Below are 15,412 nucleotides of genomic sequence, written 5' to 3' on the forward strand. Positions count from 1 at the left end.
TACAAAAACATCTGTTGATGTTAGTGTGAAAAAGTTTCGTGACATAGTTAAACAAGGTCCAATATGCATCTGTAGTTGTTGCGATCAGCTGTGGTATAAGCATAGTGTAGTAAATGCTTGGAAACTTAGAGAATCCCAACTTGATAGTGCAAAATATCTGTGTAATAAGATAAGTGTTGATGACAAAGAGTGGATTTGTAGAACTTGTAATAATCATTTGATGAAGAACAAACTCCCATGTGCTATAGCTAATGACATGAGTTTTCCAATGAAACCAGAAATTTTTGACCTCAATGAATTAGAATGTAGATTATTAGCACCAAGGATTGCATTCCAAAAATTAATGCAAGCTCCACGAGGTAGACAGCTTAAGACACATGGCAATATTGTAAAATGTACCTGCAGATGTTGCTCACACTGTAACCATATTACCACGGCTGCATAGCCAGACTGCAACTATTAAAGTTAATTTAAAACGTAAACTACAATATAAAAGTTCAGCATTATCTTTGAATGTAAGGCCAGACAAGGTTGTTCAAGCAGCCAAATGGCTGATGTCAAATAGCACATTATATAAAGATGAGGGAATTGTATTCAATGAAGATTGGGCAAATACATATGTTACAGAAGTTGCTCAGCTAGAAAATGATGATAATGTAATGAAGTGTAATGATAACTTGTCTGAAAATTTAAATAAACAAAATGAAAGTGAAGATGTTCAACAAATTCCAGCTGGTGTTACTGATACTTTATTCACTGCTACAGACTTTTTAGAAGACAATGAACGACAAAATATACTTAATGTTGCTCCAGGTGAAGGTAATCAGCCACTAAGTGTTTTTAGAGACAAATACTGTGAAGAACTAGCATATCCTGGAATATTTTTGGGACAGCCACGACCGCATACTGAACAACGAAAAGTGAAAGTAACCAATAGTGATATATGTAAATCAGAACTGAGACGGTCAGATCATAGATGAGCTGCAATGTGTGTAGAGAATATATTCTTTAAGACAAAAAAACTTCAAATGAAAATTCTTTTGGGAAAGTGCCATATTGCTCTTAGAAAATGTAAGGGAAATAGCCGAAGCATTAACGCAGGACAGTTGAAACAACATGGAGCTTTAGATACGCTTATTCGTCATGATGAAGGCTACAAATTTCTAAATGCTTTGAGAGGTTCACCACCATATTTTGAAAAAGCAAAGAAAGACTTGTTTGCAATGATAAGACAGTTGGGTCCAGCTACTTTGTTTTGCAGTTTCTCATCTGCTGAAACTCAATGGGTGCATTTACTTAGAATACTTGGCCAGCTTGTTGACAATACGACTTATACTGATGAGCAAATAGAGAATTTTAACTGGGAAGACAGATGCCGTTTGATACAGAGTGACCCAGTTACTTGTGCCAGACATTTTGATTATCAAATCAACCAGTTTTTAACTCACTTTCTATTAAGCTCTTCAGAGCCTTTGGGTAAAATATCAGACTGGTTTTATCGAGTAGAATACCAACAGAGAGGATCACCTCATATTCACATGTTGATATGGATAAAAGATGCACCACAATTTCAAATAGATAGTGACAAAGAAGTGACAACATTTATTGATAAAATCATTACATGCATTAAACCTATAGACAACCCAGAACTGTTAAAACTTGTCAATAGACAAGTACATAGGCATTTGCACACATGTCGTAAAAATACAAGCAGTCCTTGTAGATTTAACTATCCACAACCTCCAATGAAACAAACAATGATATTGTATCCATTTGATGAAAAGACACCCAATAGTGACATAAAGACATACAGAGAAAGCTGGAAATCAATAAAAAGTTATCTGGATGATTTACAAAATTGCGAAGATATGACATTTGGGGACTTATTACTTAAGCTGAATGTAACCGAAGAAAACTATTTGATTGCTATCCGTTCATCTTTGAATGCTGCTACCATATTTTTGAAACGAAACCCAAATGAAATACACATAAACAACTATAATGGAGATTGTCTAACAGCATGGAGAGCAAATATGGATATACAGTATGTATTAGATGTATATGCATGTGCTGTATACATAGCAAATTACATATCAAAATCACAAAAAGGTATGAGTGAACTTTTGAGACAGGCTTGTACTGAAGTTAGAGAGGGCAATTGCAATACAAAACAGCAAGTAAGAGATATTGGCAGTAAATTTCTTAATAATGTAGAAATAAGTGCACAAGAAGCAGTTTATATCACATTACAGTTACCCATGAGAAAAGCATCCAGACAAATCATATTTATAAACACTTCACCTCCTGATGAAAGGGTAGAGCTCTTGAAGCCTATAGAAGAAATTAAACAAATGGATGATGACTCTGAAGAAATATATACCACTGGGCTACTTAGAAGATATTGTAAGCACCCACCAAAGTTAGAAAATTTAACACTAGCAGATTGGGCTGCATGGTATGATAACTGTAGTTCAAAGCCATATGTTAAGGAAACACATGAGAGTGATATTGATGGTCTTCCATTGGAAAAATATATTGATGATGAACAAAATGATGATGATGATGATGAGTTTGTTAAGACAGCAAACAGTAAAACAAGGAGACGTTCTAAAGCTAGGGTTTTAAGAAGTGTATGATTTAACAAAGAAAAAGAACCAGAAAAACATTGTCGTGAACTTTTAATGCTGTTTACTCCATGGAGAAATGAGGAAACTGATTTACTAGGAAACTTTGCATCATATGAAGATAGATGTATGGTTCTCTCCAATGTTATTAAAGAACAAATGAAACAATATGCTGTTTGTAATGAAGATTTCAATGAAATCCAACAACAAATAAATCAAATGGAAGACAGATATGATGATATAGCTCCGTGCACACAAAATATAGAACAACAACATCAGGCAGAAGGGGATCAGGATTTACATCCTGATTTTGGTGGCAATTACAATCTATCAGATGAGTTAGGAATACCATCTGTAGACAATAGTGAACCACTGACAATGAATGAATTACCAGATGATGAATACAGGCATATGGTAGAAACTTTGAATAAAGAACAAAAAGAATTTTTCTATCATGTATTGCATCTGATTAAGACCTCTGAAGAACCATTTTACTGTTTTCTGAGTGGTGGTACAGGTGTTGGTAAATCACATGTAACTAAAGCCTTATATCAGGCTGCATTGAAGTATTACAATACTAGACCGGGCATTGATTTTTCACAAACAAAAGTATTGATGCTAGCACCTACTGGGAAAGCGGCATATAACATTAAGGGAAATACCATACAGAGCGCTCTTGCAATACCAGCAAGTCAATCATTAAGAAACTACAAAAGCCTTGACTCAAGTAGACTTAACATAATACGATGTCAACTAGGTGGAATTAAACTGATATTTATTGATGAGATATCTATGGTGGGAAATACCATGTTCAGTGTTCAAATAAACAGAAGACTCAAAGATATCAAAGGTAGTTCACAACCTTTTGGCGCAGTCAGTATAGTTGCTATTGGAGATTTATTCCAGTTACAACCAGTGATGGATGGTTATATATTCAAGAACATGAACAATGACGAATATGGAATTCTTGCTCCTAATGTGTGGCAAGAACTTTTCAAAATGTTTGAACTGAAACAAATAATGAGGCAAAGGGAAAGAAAGAATTTGCTGAGCTATTGAACAGATTAAGAGAAGGTAATAATAAAAATGAAGACATTGCAAAATTAAAGAGTCGCTGCATTGCATTAAGTAATCCAAACTATCCAAAAGATGCACCACATTTGTTTATCCAAAATTCAAAAGTTAATGATTTTAACTGCAAAGCTCACAATGTTCTTACAGGTATGAAATATTCTATCAAAGCTCATGATAGTGTAGTTGGAGCTGAATCACAGGAGCTTAGAGACAAAATATTGAAACAGATACCGAGCGACCCTAGGAAGACTAAACAATTACACTCAATATTACACTTAGCAGTTGGAGAAAGAACTGAGATTTCTCTGAATACAAGGACAGATGATGGCATGACTAATGGTGCAGGAAATGTTATTAAACTGATGCAAATACATAATATGGATAAGCCTTCAGGGATCATATGGGTACAGTTTGATCATGCAGATGTAGGAGTAAAGACAAGGAACGAGAACAGACAATTGAAGAAGCTAGTCATAAAAGGGGATAAGTGACGATTTTGGTTGTTTCTTTTTTTTTGCTCCAAATTAGCTGAAATTTTGCATGTAGACTTCATTTCAGCTGAAAGTATTGCCCTGTATTTTTTTTCCGCTGAGTTGCTCTTCGTTTTCGAGAAATAATGTATGCAAAAAAAGGCACTTTTCCTAGCGGCATCTTTTTGTCGAACGTGAAACAAAAGAAACCTTTTGTTTTGCTGGACTATGAAATCAACAAAGCGTCACAGCCGCTCGTTGTTCACGCCGATACAAGTATCCCATTCATAAGAAAATGCTTACTTATTCATATTGTCGTGTTAGTACAGGCGATTAAAGCACTACGCGGATCAAGAGCAGATACATTTGTGGTGAGTCGAGTTCGACACGACGCCAGCCCCTCTTTTTTGTTTTTTTGTTTTTTTGTTTGTTTGTTTGTTTGTTTGTTTTTTGTTGATTTCTCCTCTTCTTTTTGAAACCAAAACATTAAAATAGCGAAATACACCTTCGATTAATAACGTTCGGTGTGTATCGAAAGATTCACCCATTTATCGATGCCGCCGTCGATAAATATATTAATGGCATTGAACCAACATGGACACCAATTAAGCCTAATAGTACACAGTTTGCTGTGAGCAGATCCAAGTCAGTACATATCGTGCGAAAACAATTTCCATTGAGACCTGCTGCTGCAAAAACTATTCATAGATCTCAAGGTGATACTGAAACAAAGATTGTAGTAAATTTTGAGACAAGAAGGGCAATTCCTCACATATATTATGTAGGATTAAGTAGAGTAACGACTATTGATGGTCTCTATGTGACTGACCTGTGTGAGAATAAAATAGCTGTTAGTGATGATGTGCAGACAGAAATGCATCGATTGAGAACTGAAGGACAATTGACACTCACAGTAAACCCACTATATAATGAACCTGAAATTAGTTTGAAAATATGTTATCTTAATGCAAGGTCTTTGCATAAGCACATCAAAGATGTACGTGCAGATCTCAACTACTCCAGTACTGATGCAAGCATTTTTGCTGAAAGCAGGTTCTGCAACTTGGATGATGATAGTTTGTATAATTTAACACATGATAACAAATAAAGCATGTTCAGGAATGATGCACCAGCAAGAAATCCTTCCAATATACGACCATATGGAGGAGCTGTAGTTTATAGTTGTCTTGACTACTATCCAGGATATCCATATTGTGCTAATACAAATGGTATAGAAATAACAGTTCTAAGATTTATTGTTATACCACATATTTCAATAATTGGAATATATAGGTCTCCTGCACGATCAATAGAACAATTATGTGCTGCACTTCAGAGTATTTTAGATTCACTTCAAACAGAAGTCAATCTTTTTATTGGTGATTTCAATATTAACTGGTTCAATGTTGCTAATCGTTTTCCACTCTACAATTTCTTTATAAATAACCATGGTTACAGACAATTAGTTAAATGTACCACCACAGATAACAATACTTGCATTGATCATATATACACCAACCTACCTGAATCGCAAAATACATTTCAAATTTTAGAAACTTACTTTTCAGATCACAAAGGAATTTGTGCGATACTACACTGTTTTTGAATTTATCATAGGCTTAAAATAAATGATAAACACTTTCTAGTCATGATAATACTGTAGCTTTTGATTAAAATTTGCATCTTTGTTCTTTTCAAGACATCTGCACAATTTTTATGGTTAGATACTTTTGGACAACGGAAAATCCTTCAGCATCTTCATAAGTATTATTTTGATGAGTTTCCTTTGTTGTTTTTAATATGTCAAAATTATTATTTAAATTACTTTCTTTTTTAATTATTAATTAACCACTGCATTCTTTTTTTAACAGATCGTCTTCAATGAAACAAACCAACGCCAATGATTCTCAAGGTATTTTATGCCATTCTTTTCATCATAAACCTTATCAATAACTTTATAAAATATACAAATTAATTTTTGTGCCTAGTGGTCATAGAGCCCAAAGCACCATGTTATCGTGCATACGTGTGTGTCTGTAACTCAGGTTTTTTCGTATTCTTTTTTTTAGATGTTGAAATACAGGGATATCTACACTCCTTGAGCCCAATCAAAAACACCAAAAAGAAGCAGACCCCATACTTTGACTTCTTCTTGCAAACAAGTGATACCAACAAAGTCAGGGGAATATGTTACGAACCGCAACAAAGAAAGAACCTGCTTCAACCATTCCAGAAAAAATCTCCTGTCAAAATTACTGGGACAAAGAGGATCTCTACAACTTGCTTTTCTACAACTAATGAAGAATTCAAAATCACAAAAAAAATCTAAAATCATGCCAACTACTGCAAAATTCTCCTATAATTCACGTTTCCTCATCTATGGTGACAATTAATGACGCACTTGAAGCAGACGAATACAATACTGTGGATGTAACTGGGAAAATTATGAATAAAAAAGATCAGATCCAACTAGTTTTCAAGAACAACAAACAACTCAGAAAAGTTGACTGTTTGATCGCTGACCAAACAGCATCAATCAAGGTGACACTATGGGAAGATGCAATAAATGCCGTCAGGAGTGGAAAAACATACATCTTCACTAACCTCAAAGTGAGAGTATTCGACGATGTCAAATTTCTCAATACAAATCCCTTGACAACTATTGTGGAGACAGATGATATGTTTAAAGACATAAACCTTGTACCAGATGAACTGAATGACACTATTGCTGAAGGTCGTTGTGTTGGCTTTATTCTAAAAATCGCCAAGTCACGCATTGTATGCAACAATACTTTATATAATGAAAATACCAAGAACAACAAAATCACCTGTACTTTATGCTCAACTACTATGCTATCATCAGAATGCCCTTCCAAACATGTGTGTACCCTGACAATAAAGTTGGCTGATGGTAAACTTCAGGCCTACACATGTTTTAATAATGCACTACAAAGTTTTCTTGCATCTATTGAGAAGAGCACTAGTTTGGATATCACAAAAGACCAATTAGAAGATTTGTTCCTAAATGCTGGCACAGTACAGATGGTTGTAAATAATTCTATGCATGTCGTAGATCAGATTCTTCCAAAAGCCACGTAGAATAACTTTCCTAATACAAACTCTTTCACAGCTATTCTTGAGATGAAAGATTTGTTTAAAGACATCAACCTCATTTATCAAAGGAATTGAATGACACTCTTGCTGAAGGCCGTTGTGTTGACTTTATTTTTGAAAATTACCAAATCATGTGTTGTATGCAACAATAACTATATGATGAAAATGCTAAAGCCTTATGCAAACGTACTAAATTTTGTAGACTATACAACAGTATACAACATCAAACTTGCGTTTGCACACCATTTCAGGTGCCATATTATACACAACTCAACAAGTCTGATGCTGTATAGTGAAGTTTGAGTCTGGTCAAATATCTACTCAACAGCCATAAGACTCTTCTTACAAGTCTGATAGTTTATAGCATAATTACTATTAATAGAAAGTATCATTACATGTTTTTATTACTTAGTTCTTGTTCAATTATGAATTGGTACAGTTGATACTTATTTCACAATAGAGTTTCTTGTTGTTGTTGTATCATGTAGTCATTGCAGATGATACTATTTTTCATATCACTAGGCACATGTAGTCATAGACTGCCTATTTTTATTGTTTAGTTCCTCAGTCAGAGGTAATCAACTATTCCGTTTTGTGCATAGTCAAGGCCAAAAAAAAAGTGAACAAAGAATTTACAACAAAGAACTTTGTCAGGTTTTGTAACCATTCCCATCTATTAACTATGTAATGCTACTACAACAAAGAGAACAGCTTTAGAAAAATTAGACTTTGATCAACACATGTGGGTCCTTGGGTCATATTAGCACAAGACCTGAGGGAATTTTCCAGATGAACATTATTTGCCACAATCATGGACAAAAGTCCTTGGGACACTTAAATAATTTAACGAATTATCTGTGTTTTACTACTGAAGTTTGAAAAAAGCCCTGCTTTCCTTTTAAAAATGCGTTACTGTTCCCCTTCCCCACCCAATATAATGTTGAAAATCAGAAGAAATTGAAGGTAGTAGTTTTCAACATTTTATGGGGGGTGGAGGCAAGGTTAGGCAGGTGAAGTGGTATTTGCACCTGGCGTGTGCGCAAAAGCACCGAAAGTGCAAATTTGTCCCAAGACTTTAGTCCATGATTGTAGATCAGCACATAGTGCAAATGATAAGGCAGCCTTAATTTACAAATCCTGCATCATGAAGATTCCTGAATTATAACTCACATGAATATTTATTACTGGTACTGTCAAGAAAGACACAATAAACAAATAAATTTCACATCAAAAAAAGAGATGAGTATTTGTAAAATTTAAATTGGTCAATGATTTAATAGCTCCTGCTGATTGAGGGAACATCAGAAGTTGCGTGATTAAAAATGTGCACACATGGGGTAGGGCATGGTGACAGATATCAAAACTAACAGCTTACTTCATATCCTGGCCAAGTAAGAAGCACGGTGAGCAGAGGGTGAATCACAGTGACAAAGACCCTCAAGCAATTATCAAACAGGGTTGCCCCAGGTCACAGGGTTTTTCACACATTTCATATAAAACTAAAAAGCCTGCAATAGACAATAAAGACAAGGGCTAATAAGCTACTTTTGATATATTACAATCTATCTTGATAGTGAGGCCTAGAGGACACTGAAAGAGAAATGAAGGAACAAACTTGTTCAGTTTGCTTTGTTTGTGTCCTCTTGGACAGTATCAAGGCGAAATTTGATATATCAGAACACAATGTCTCTTAGACACAAAACACTATTGAAGCAACAGCTACTATGCACTTATCTCACTCATCTCTGCCTTCCATGGACAATGCACACCCCCAGGGCTGAAATAAAATTCAAAATACCCACCCTGGACTCTCCAAGTTAGCTTAAAGACTCTCTGTAAAACAGCATGCATTCCACACTTCAGCTAATTTTGCATGATACAAAAGCCTTCGTTTCAAAGTGTTTTGTAGTAGCTATTTCAATCGGTGATAATCTGAGCAATCTAACTTGATTTCCAAACAGATATCGTTCTTCATCAACAGTTTCAATATCACTCTTTTGGATAGGGTGATTATTTTATGAGAACAAAATTATTGTTAGCAGATTGTCTTTTACATACTTAAGAAACCAAACAGTAATTTGAGCAGAACCTTGGTGGAAGGTTTTGACCATAGAAGCCCTTAAAAGAATTATTTGAGAAAATCTGCCCGGGATCGGTGGAGAAACAGTAGTGAAGATGTACTCAGATACAGGAATGAAAAAATACTCCTGTCTGCTGCAATAAGTGACAGAGAACTGATTTTTATTTTCCATTGTAATGGTGTCATTGCCCAGTGTCATTGCAAGCCTTCAGAAAACTCTATCACATCACTTGTAGATTCATCCAATTTTAGGTTAACTTTGGCGATATTTCTTGCAATTTTTTTATCACTGAAAAGTTCTTTCTCTGCTGCATTTTATTCCTGGAGAAGAATTGAACCTTATTGCCAAAAAAGCAAACTGAAAACTTTTTAGTATCTGTATGCGACCGGTTATCCATAAGAACTCTGTAGGGATTCCAAAGCACGCTATTAAATCGCCAATGAAAAAAATTAAATACTATTTATCACTCTTATTCTACATCACGACTATGACAGCATTCTAAGCAAAGTAAGTAATGAACATTCTGTTTATAGATATGCTTGTGAAAGAAAATAAAAGAGTAAATTTATTTTGTGGAGTTGTTTCAATTCTCGGCATGGTGCCTACAATGGCAGGAACTTTGTACCTGACATTTGTCACCTTGCGACACGAGGTCAGAATTTCAAAATACAGCAGTTCTAAGTTTAATGGCATCTAAGGCCATCATATTATACCTGTTTCTACCAGTAAATTATATTTGAGTCTACCAAATGCCCCAAATCCTTTTGATTTTTCTGACACTTTCTTCAGCGACTGAATCAAAACAAAAACAAACCCTCACAATGCATGCCGTTCGACACAGAGTCTTAAAAGTAAGGAGTAGGCACTGCTGGAATGGACTAATGAAATATTAGCAGAGTTAACACTGCAGAATGTACTAGAAATTTTCAAATGCACTAGAAACAATAAGTAATCTTGGAACATCATTTGATTAACCTTGTTACTTTTTTTATCAGAGAACGTTACCATGGTATTTCATAAGTGTATCATTTGGAAGCATTTTATATCCTAAGAGACAATAAAGACCATGTTTCTAATCAATGCACTTGTTCTCAGTCAGTACTGGATAGGTTTGACATTGTGGCCACTAGTGCTAAGTCCAGTAACATCTCCTGGAAAACAATTTTAAAGCTTTAGGTAGGTTGCATCCATAGTCTTGACAAGTAAAGCAAATGGTATGATTGATGAAGCTTGCCTTGTCACCCAATATATAGTGTCCATTCTAAAATATGGATCAATTTCTTCTGTTAATCCTGGTCTCCCCATCATTTGATAAGAGTAAGGCTCAATGAATGCTTGCAAGACCACTTGACCTGCCTTACTTTCACCAGTCTCACCATCTATGTATTTCAGCTTAGGAGAGTCCAGATCAGCACAAATGATAGAAGGTGTCAATTTGATAAGTGGTTTAGACCCTTCTTGACTCAAGTCATCAGAATTATTATCAGCACATTTTGACTCGAGTATTTCCATTATGTCATTTGGATTTAACGACAAAAAAGCCAAATTCCAGTTTGATGAATCATTATCGTTTTCCTGTCCACTAACAGCCTCAAGTTGGAATCGACACCATCCAGTAGGGAGTGAATATGTTTGGGGTGGATCCCCACTCTTACATAATGGTGTTTCGACATCTTGACAGCACTCTTCACAATAACAGGGATTTAATGCATCAACTTCAAAATACCGTGAAGGAATATTCAAATGACTAAGAAATCTAATGCAGTTCTCTTGGTATTCACAGCTAGCTTTGAATGTGTCACTTGAAACACTGTTCTGCTTGAATGGAGGACTAGTGGTACTTGATTTTTTTCGTGGAACTTTCTTTTCTTTGCAAGGTAAAGGTAACTTTTTGGTGCACTCTTCTCCTACATGCTTCATACATCGGCTGTGAACATCGAGACCACATCCCTCACACTTCATCCCTTGATCTCTAATTCCCCACATGAATCCTCCACAAAATGTACACCATTTGAAATGTTTGTAAGAATGAGGTTTGAATACGTGGGGATATGAAGTGGACTTTTTCTTCTCTTCTTTTGGCATCTGCCCATCTACATGATTAATGACGCGAAACATGTTCAGCACATCTACAACAAGATCTGTGATCGATTTGTATTTTTTCTCATCAGTGGAATCAATGAAATATCTTTCGTTTTCATAGAATAATCTGTAATGCAGAATATGGCCACCGTAGCTTAAAGACAGGCTATAATCACCCGGTGAACTATTACTTTCCCGCACTAAGTATCTACCGTTGACTGGACCATTGGGGCCGGAAAGTAATTCCTCTACTTCCTCCCGAGGAATTCGCCCATGAAATTCTTCTTCAAAGAACGGGGGTCTTGACGGCAAGTTCTTCATGCAAGCTAAGCGAATCGGCTCGGGTGCAGCATTCTGTTGTAAAGCAAGAAGCATGTCACTTTGCCATCCTCTACACTCATTTTCATTCAGTCTGTTGACATCGACGTAAGGGGGGGGTCGCTCCATATGTTCATTTGTAAGTTTACGATTTGGTGGATGCTGGTCATCTGAAACGAACTTGTTAACGGAGAAAGTGTTTTCAGCACTTTGGCGATCGATTTCTTTATAAGTCCTCGAACAAAAACCATCAACCAAGACTTGTTTATCCTGTAACTTCTCTAAAGGTAAGTCTTGTCCTAAAATGAATCCCAATTAAAGTAAACTCACTAACGTTAGAGGTTATTTGCCCGAACAATGAACCCTCCCAGAGAACCGTTCTGGGAATTCAACGTACCACAAGCATTAATTATGGAACTCAAATACCTCACCTTACTGTTCTCCTTCCCTCTAGAGCCTCAGCTGTTCAGAAACTGAAAGTTGCTCTTATATCCACAGTGTTAACTTCTCATAATTCTTCAATATCCGTGTGAAATACCCGGACACTCTTGGACACTCTAAGGCCGAGGTCTCTGGCTCTCTCTGGCATGTTACGAGGCTTACGTCATGGACTCGTCATATTCTAGTTCCCAGATCACCCCAGATCATTTTTGTGCCAAAAAGGCTCGCAAGGGAGTAGTATAATCAGAGATTATGAGAGTGCGTTCGACGCTCTTACTTTAATATACATATACCGTAAATAAATAACTGATTTCACTAGCTGACTTTCAACCTTTGTCTATTGTTAAAATCAACATTTTTCGGCAGCAACCGAGGTTTTACAGTCAGATATGCATAGTCACAGTAGTCCATGCTAGTGAATTAGAGGTCACGATTTGTTGATACGTTGCGTGACGCTGCCAGTTTCTGTAGACTCTCAAGTTTCATAGAATATTTAAATTACGTACATTATTCTAAATAGTCCAGCTGTTAGGGGACAAAATTGTTCGTTTTTTGATAAAAGCATCAAACTTGGCAGGGTTACTAACCTCTATAAGACAAATATTTCCTGACATGGAGCCATGCCAAATTTGCTTCCAGAACCATGGAATGCGCGTGTCAAAAATATGGCACACAAGGCCCGCACATGGAAACGAGGCTGATGCAAAGTACCGATTATTTTGGCGTTGTGGGACTACTATGCCTTGTGTCTTGCTTTTTTTTAATTGCTGGTTTTCAGTGTCACGCAATTTAAAATAGATCAAAATAAAAATCAAAACCGGGCAATAGATAAAGTCCAGAATCTGGGAAATGAAAGAAAGTAAATATGCAAAGACTCTCGCCAAAATTCAGGTCACAGCAATTTTTCTTATACGAGATATGCGGAGAAATTTTTTACCCAAATTTATAGAGATTTGTATGGAGACGCCATGCTGGTGCCCATCCGTATGGGCACCAACATGGCGGCCGGAAACCAACAGAAACATCTGTCACTGAGTTTTGCTAAAAAAACGTGAATTTATCCCTCGAGAAACTCTAAAACATTAAAATAATACTTTTTCTAAGACATGAACTGTTCAGATAGCCAAGTTCCCCGAAATAAGACACGTTTTTAACCATCATGACAGCTCTCTAGGCCGTCACGTAAATGCCGCGTCACGCAAAAGCTTAGAAATTCAAGCGTAGTGTATCACAAAACCAAAAACCCATTCGGAGCGAAAATTTGTCTGAATATTAGTTTTCAGCTGCTCTTATATATCGTTTAAGTAAAATCTCAGGAAGATCAATAGTTTTGTAGTTCGAGTTTTAGTGACGTCATGTGAAAACCAGCTATACAATAACAAATTAACCCGTGCCTTAGTCTTAAATTATGTCAAGTGACAGTCACGTGACCATTGTTTTCAATTACCAGCAAAGCAATAGGCACTGATGAAATCATTATCATTTTTTATATGCCAATTTTATCATTTGCAATGTAGATTCTATTATCTAGACTAGGAAATTCAAACCTTAAATGTATGTTTGAGATGTGCCAAAAACGTAATATCAAAATTATGCATCAAATCGAGGCTGAGATACAGAGTCAATTTATATATTAGGTTTCATTGACATTATTTTCTTGAGTTACTTGCTTACTGTGATTGAGGCACCTTCTGTTTCGAATTTGAGACTTTCAAATATGCCGGAATAGATCAGGTATGTTACAATAAACACTTGTTGAACTTTTTGGTCTGAAGGACACCTTTTGAAAAACAGCTGTCATTGGCTATGACTTTCCTATGCCTGCTTTTAAAAGCACTAGCTGAATAAAGGTTCTTTTCGTTGCAATTTACACCACAATTGCACAAACAGGTACAATAAAGATTGTACCAAACAGGTACAATCATATGTTAATTTTGTAATAACTGACAACAATATTCTACTTGTAAACCTGACTTCCGTGAATGCTGTGTGTTTAAAAATTACGATAGAGAAAGCGTTTAAATTGATTTAATGAACCAAACTCTCTAATGTTACAGGGTAAGCTGTTACAAAGGGTTGCGCTGCTGTAACTAAAACTCTTTTTCATGTAGTTAGTTCTCAGAAAGGGAACAACAAGTTAACCGAGTCCCTCAGAGCATAATTTGATTCATTTCGCGTTACAAATTTAGAAGTAGGATATTCGGGAACCAGACCGTTTAAAGACTTGAAAACCATTAATTAGAGCTTTGTACGGGTCCGCAAATGATCCCAGGACCACAAATGATCCCGGACCGGAAATGATCCCCACATTGGACCGCAAATGATCCCGATCAAAAAATAAGGAATGGCGTGGATTTATATCAGAGGAAGGTGAGAACATGAGCAAAAATTATGAACTAAAAACATGTTTTATCATTTTACAAAAAAATATTCCACAGTTGCTGTTTTGTTCTTCGTACAGATCGTTTTCACTGTCACGCAATAAAAAAAGAAAAGTAAATCGAAAACCAACCAATGGAAAAAGCTAAGAAATTGTGATGTACGCTATAGAAGATAACTAAATAAGACACTTCTCCAAGTTTTAGGCCAGTGCGTTTCCCCAAACTTCAGATATTGGTCGTAAATGTTTCCCAGAAATTTACGGCAGAGCCCAGTAAGAAAACGCCATGTTGGTGTACATCCGTTGTACACCAATATGGCGGCCGGAATATAGTGTAAACATCTGGAACTTACTTTGCTTTCTAGGCGACTGATTATCAGTACTAAACAAACAATTATTTACATAAGCACTTTTTCTAATGCTCTAACTTCTAAAAAGGCTCAAAATCGTGAAATAAGTATATGTTTCTCAACAAACTCGATCGTAGCCTTGTGTCACGCAACCTCCATAACCCTGAAATTCAAAATGCTCTGGTTTCCAAACGAAGCACGCTAATTGTAAACAGATATAAATATACCGCCTCTTATGCCTGATGAGGATAAAAACACGTCACGTGAAGACGATCTATCGAATTAGAAGTCTTAGAAAAACACATACTTGTAAACATTCTTGAAATCCCGGTGGCGATAGTATCAAACATCTATCAAACAGCTAATTGTCAAAACGAAGTGCAAGCCTTGGCCTTGCTTGGTTATGCAGCTGAACTTCATAACTATAGCTTGGAATTTTGGCTTCTTAGAATATTCAAGTAGTCATTTCCGAGGAATT

The 15,412-nt window shown here is 36.0% G+C and overlaps 2 protein-coding genes and 1 pseudogene across 3 annotated transcripts; 2 read left to right on the forward strand and 1 right to left on the reverse strand.

The window, feature by feature from the left end:
• The first annotated feature begins 220 nt into the window (after nucleotides 1–220).
• LOC149117982 (uncharacterized) lies at nucleotides 221–2,792 on the forward strand (annotated as a pseudogene).
• Nucleotides 2,793–4,185: 1,393 nt separating this feature from the next.
• Nucleotides 4,186–7,374, forward strand: LOC149117983 (uncharacterized). Its single transcript, XM_089288182.1, has 3 exons — nucleotides 4,186–5,932; nucleotides 6,040–6,080; nucleotides 6,238–7,374. Exon 3 carries the CDS (start codon nucleotides 6,548–6,550, stop codon nucleotides 7,265–7,267), a length of 720 nt encoding a protein of 239 aa, XP_089144308.1. The 5' UTR covers nucleotides 4,186–5,932; nucleotides 6,040–6,080; nucleotides 6,238–6,547; the 3' UTR covers nucleotides 7,268–7,374.
• Nucleotides 7,371–12,372, reverse strand: LOC110040468 (uncharacterized). Of its 2 annotated transcripts, none has more exons than XM_020745702.2 (2): nucleotides 12,195–12,372; nucleotides 7,371–11,943 (listed from the first exon to the last, which is right to left on the reverse strand). In XM_020745702.2, the coding sequence occupies exon 2, from the start codon at nucleotides 11,890–11,892 to the stop codon at nucleotides 10,528–10,530; it is 1,365 nt and encodes a 454-aa protein (XP_020601361.1). In that variant the 5' UTR covers nucleotides 11,893–11,943; nucleotides 12,195–12,372; the 3' UTR covers nucleotides 7,371–10,527. The 2 variants fall into 2 exon arrangements, with proteins under 2 accessions (XP_020601361.1, XP_089144301.1); XM_089288175.1 differs by having other exon boundaries at nucleotides 7,371–12,062.
• Between the last annotated feature and the right edge of the window lie 3,040 nt (nucleotides 12,373–15,412).

Source organism: Orbicella faveolata, unplaced genomic scaffold (genome assembly GCF_042242905.1).
Source record: "Orbicella faveolata isolate gen_17 unplaced genomic scaffold, um_ofav_v1 contig_1, whole genome shotgun sequence".
NCBI lineage: Eukaryota > Metazoa > Cnidaria > Anthozoa > Scleractinia > Merulinidae > Orbicella > Orbicella faveolata.

Bases quoted from the DNA above. Each gene is read 5' to 3' on its own strand.
- LOC110040468 (XM_020745702.2), bottom strand. From the start codon at position 11,892: ATGGAGCGACCCCCCCCTTACGTCGATGTCAACAGACTGAATGAAAAT.
- LOC149117983 (XM_089288182.1), top strand. From the start codon at position 6,548: ATGGTGACAATTAATGACGCACTTGAAGCAGACGAATACAATACTGTG.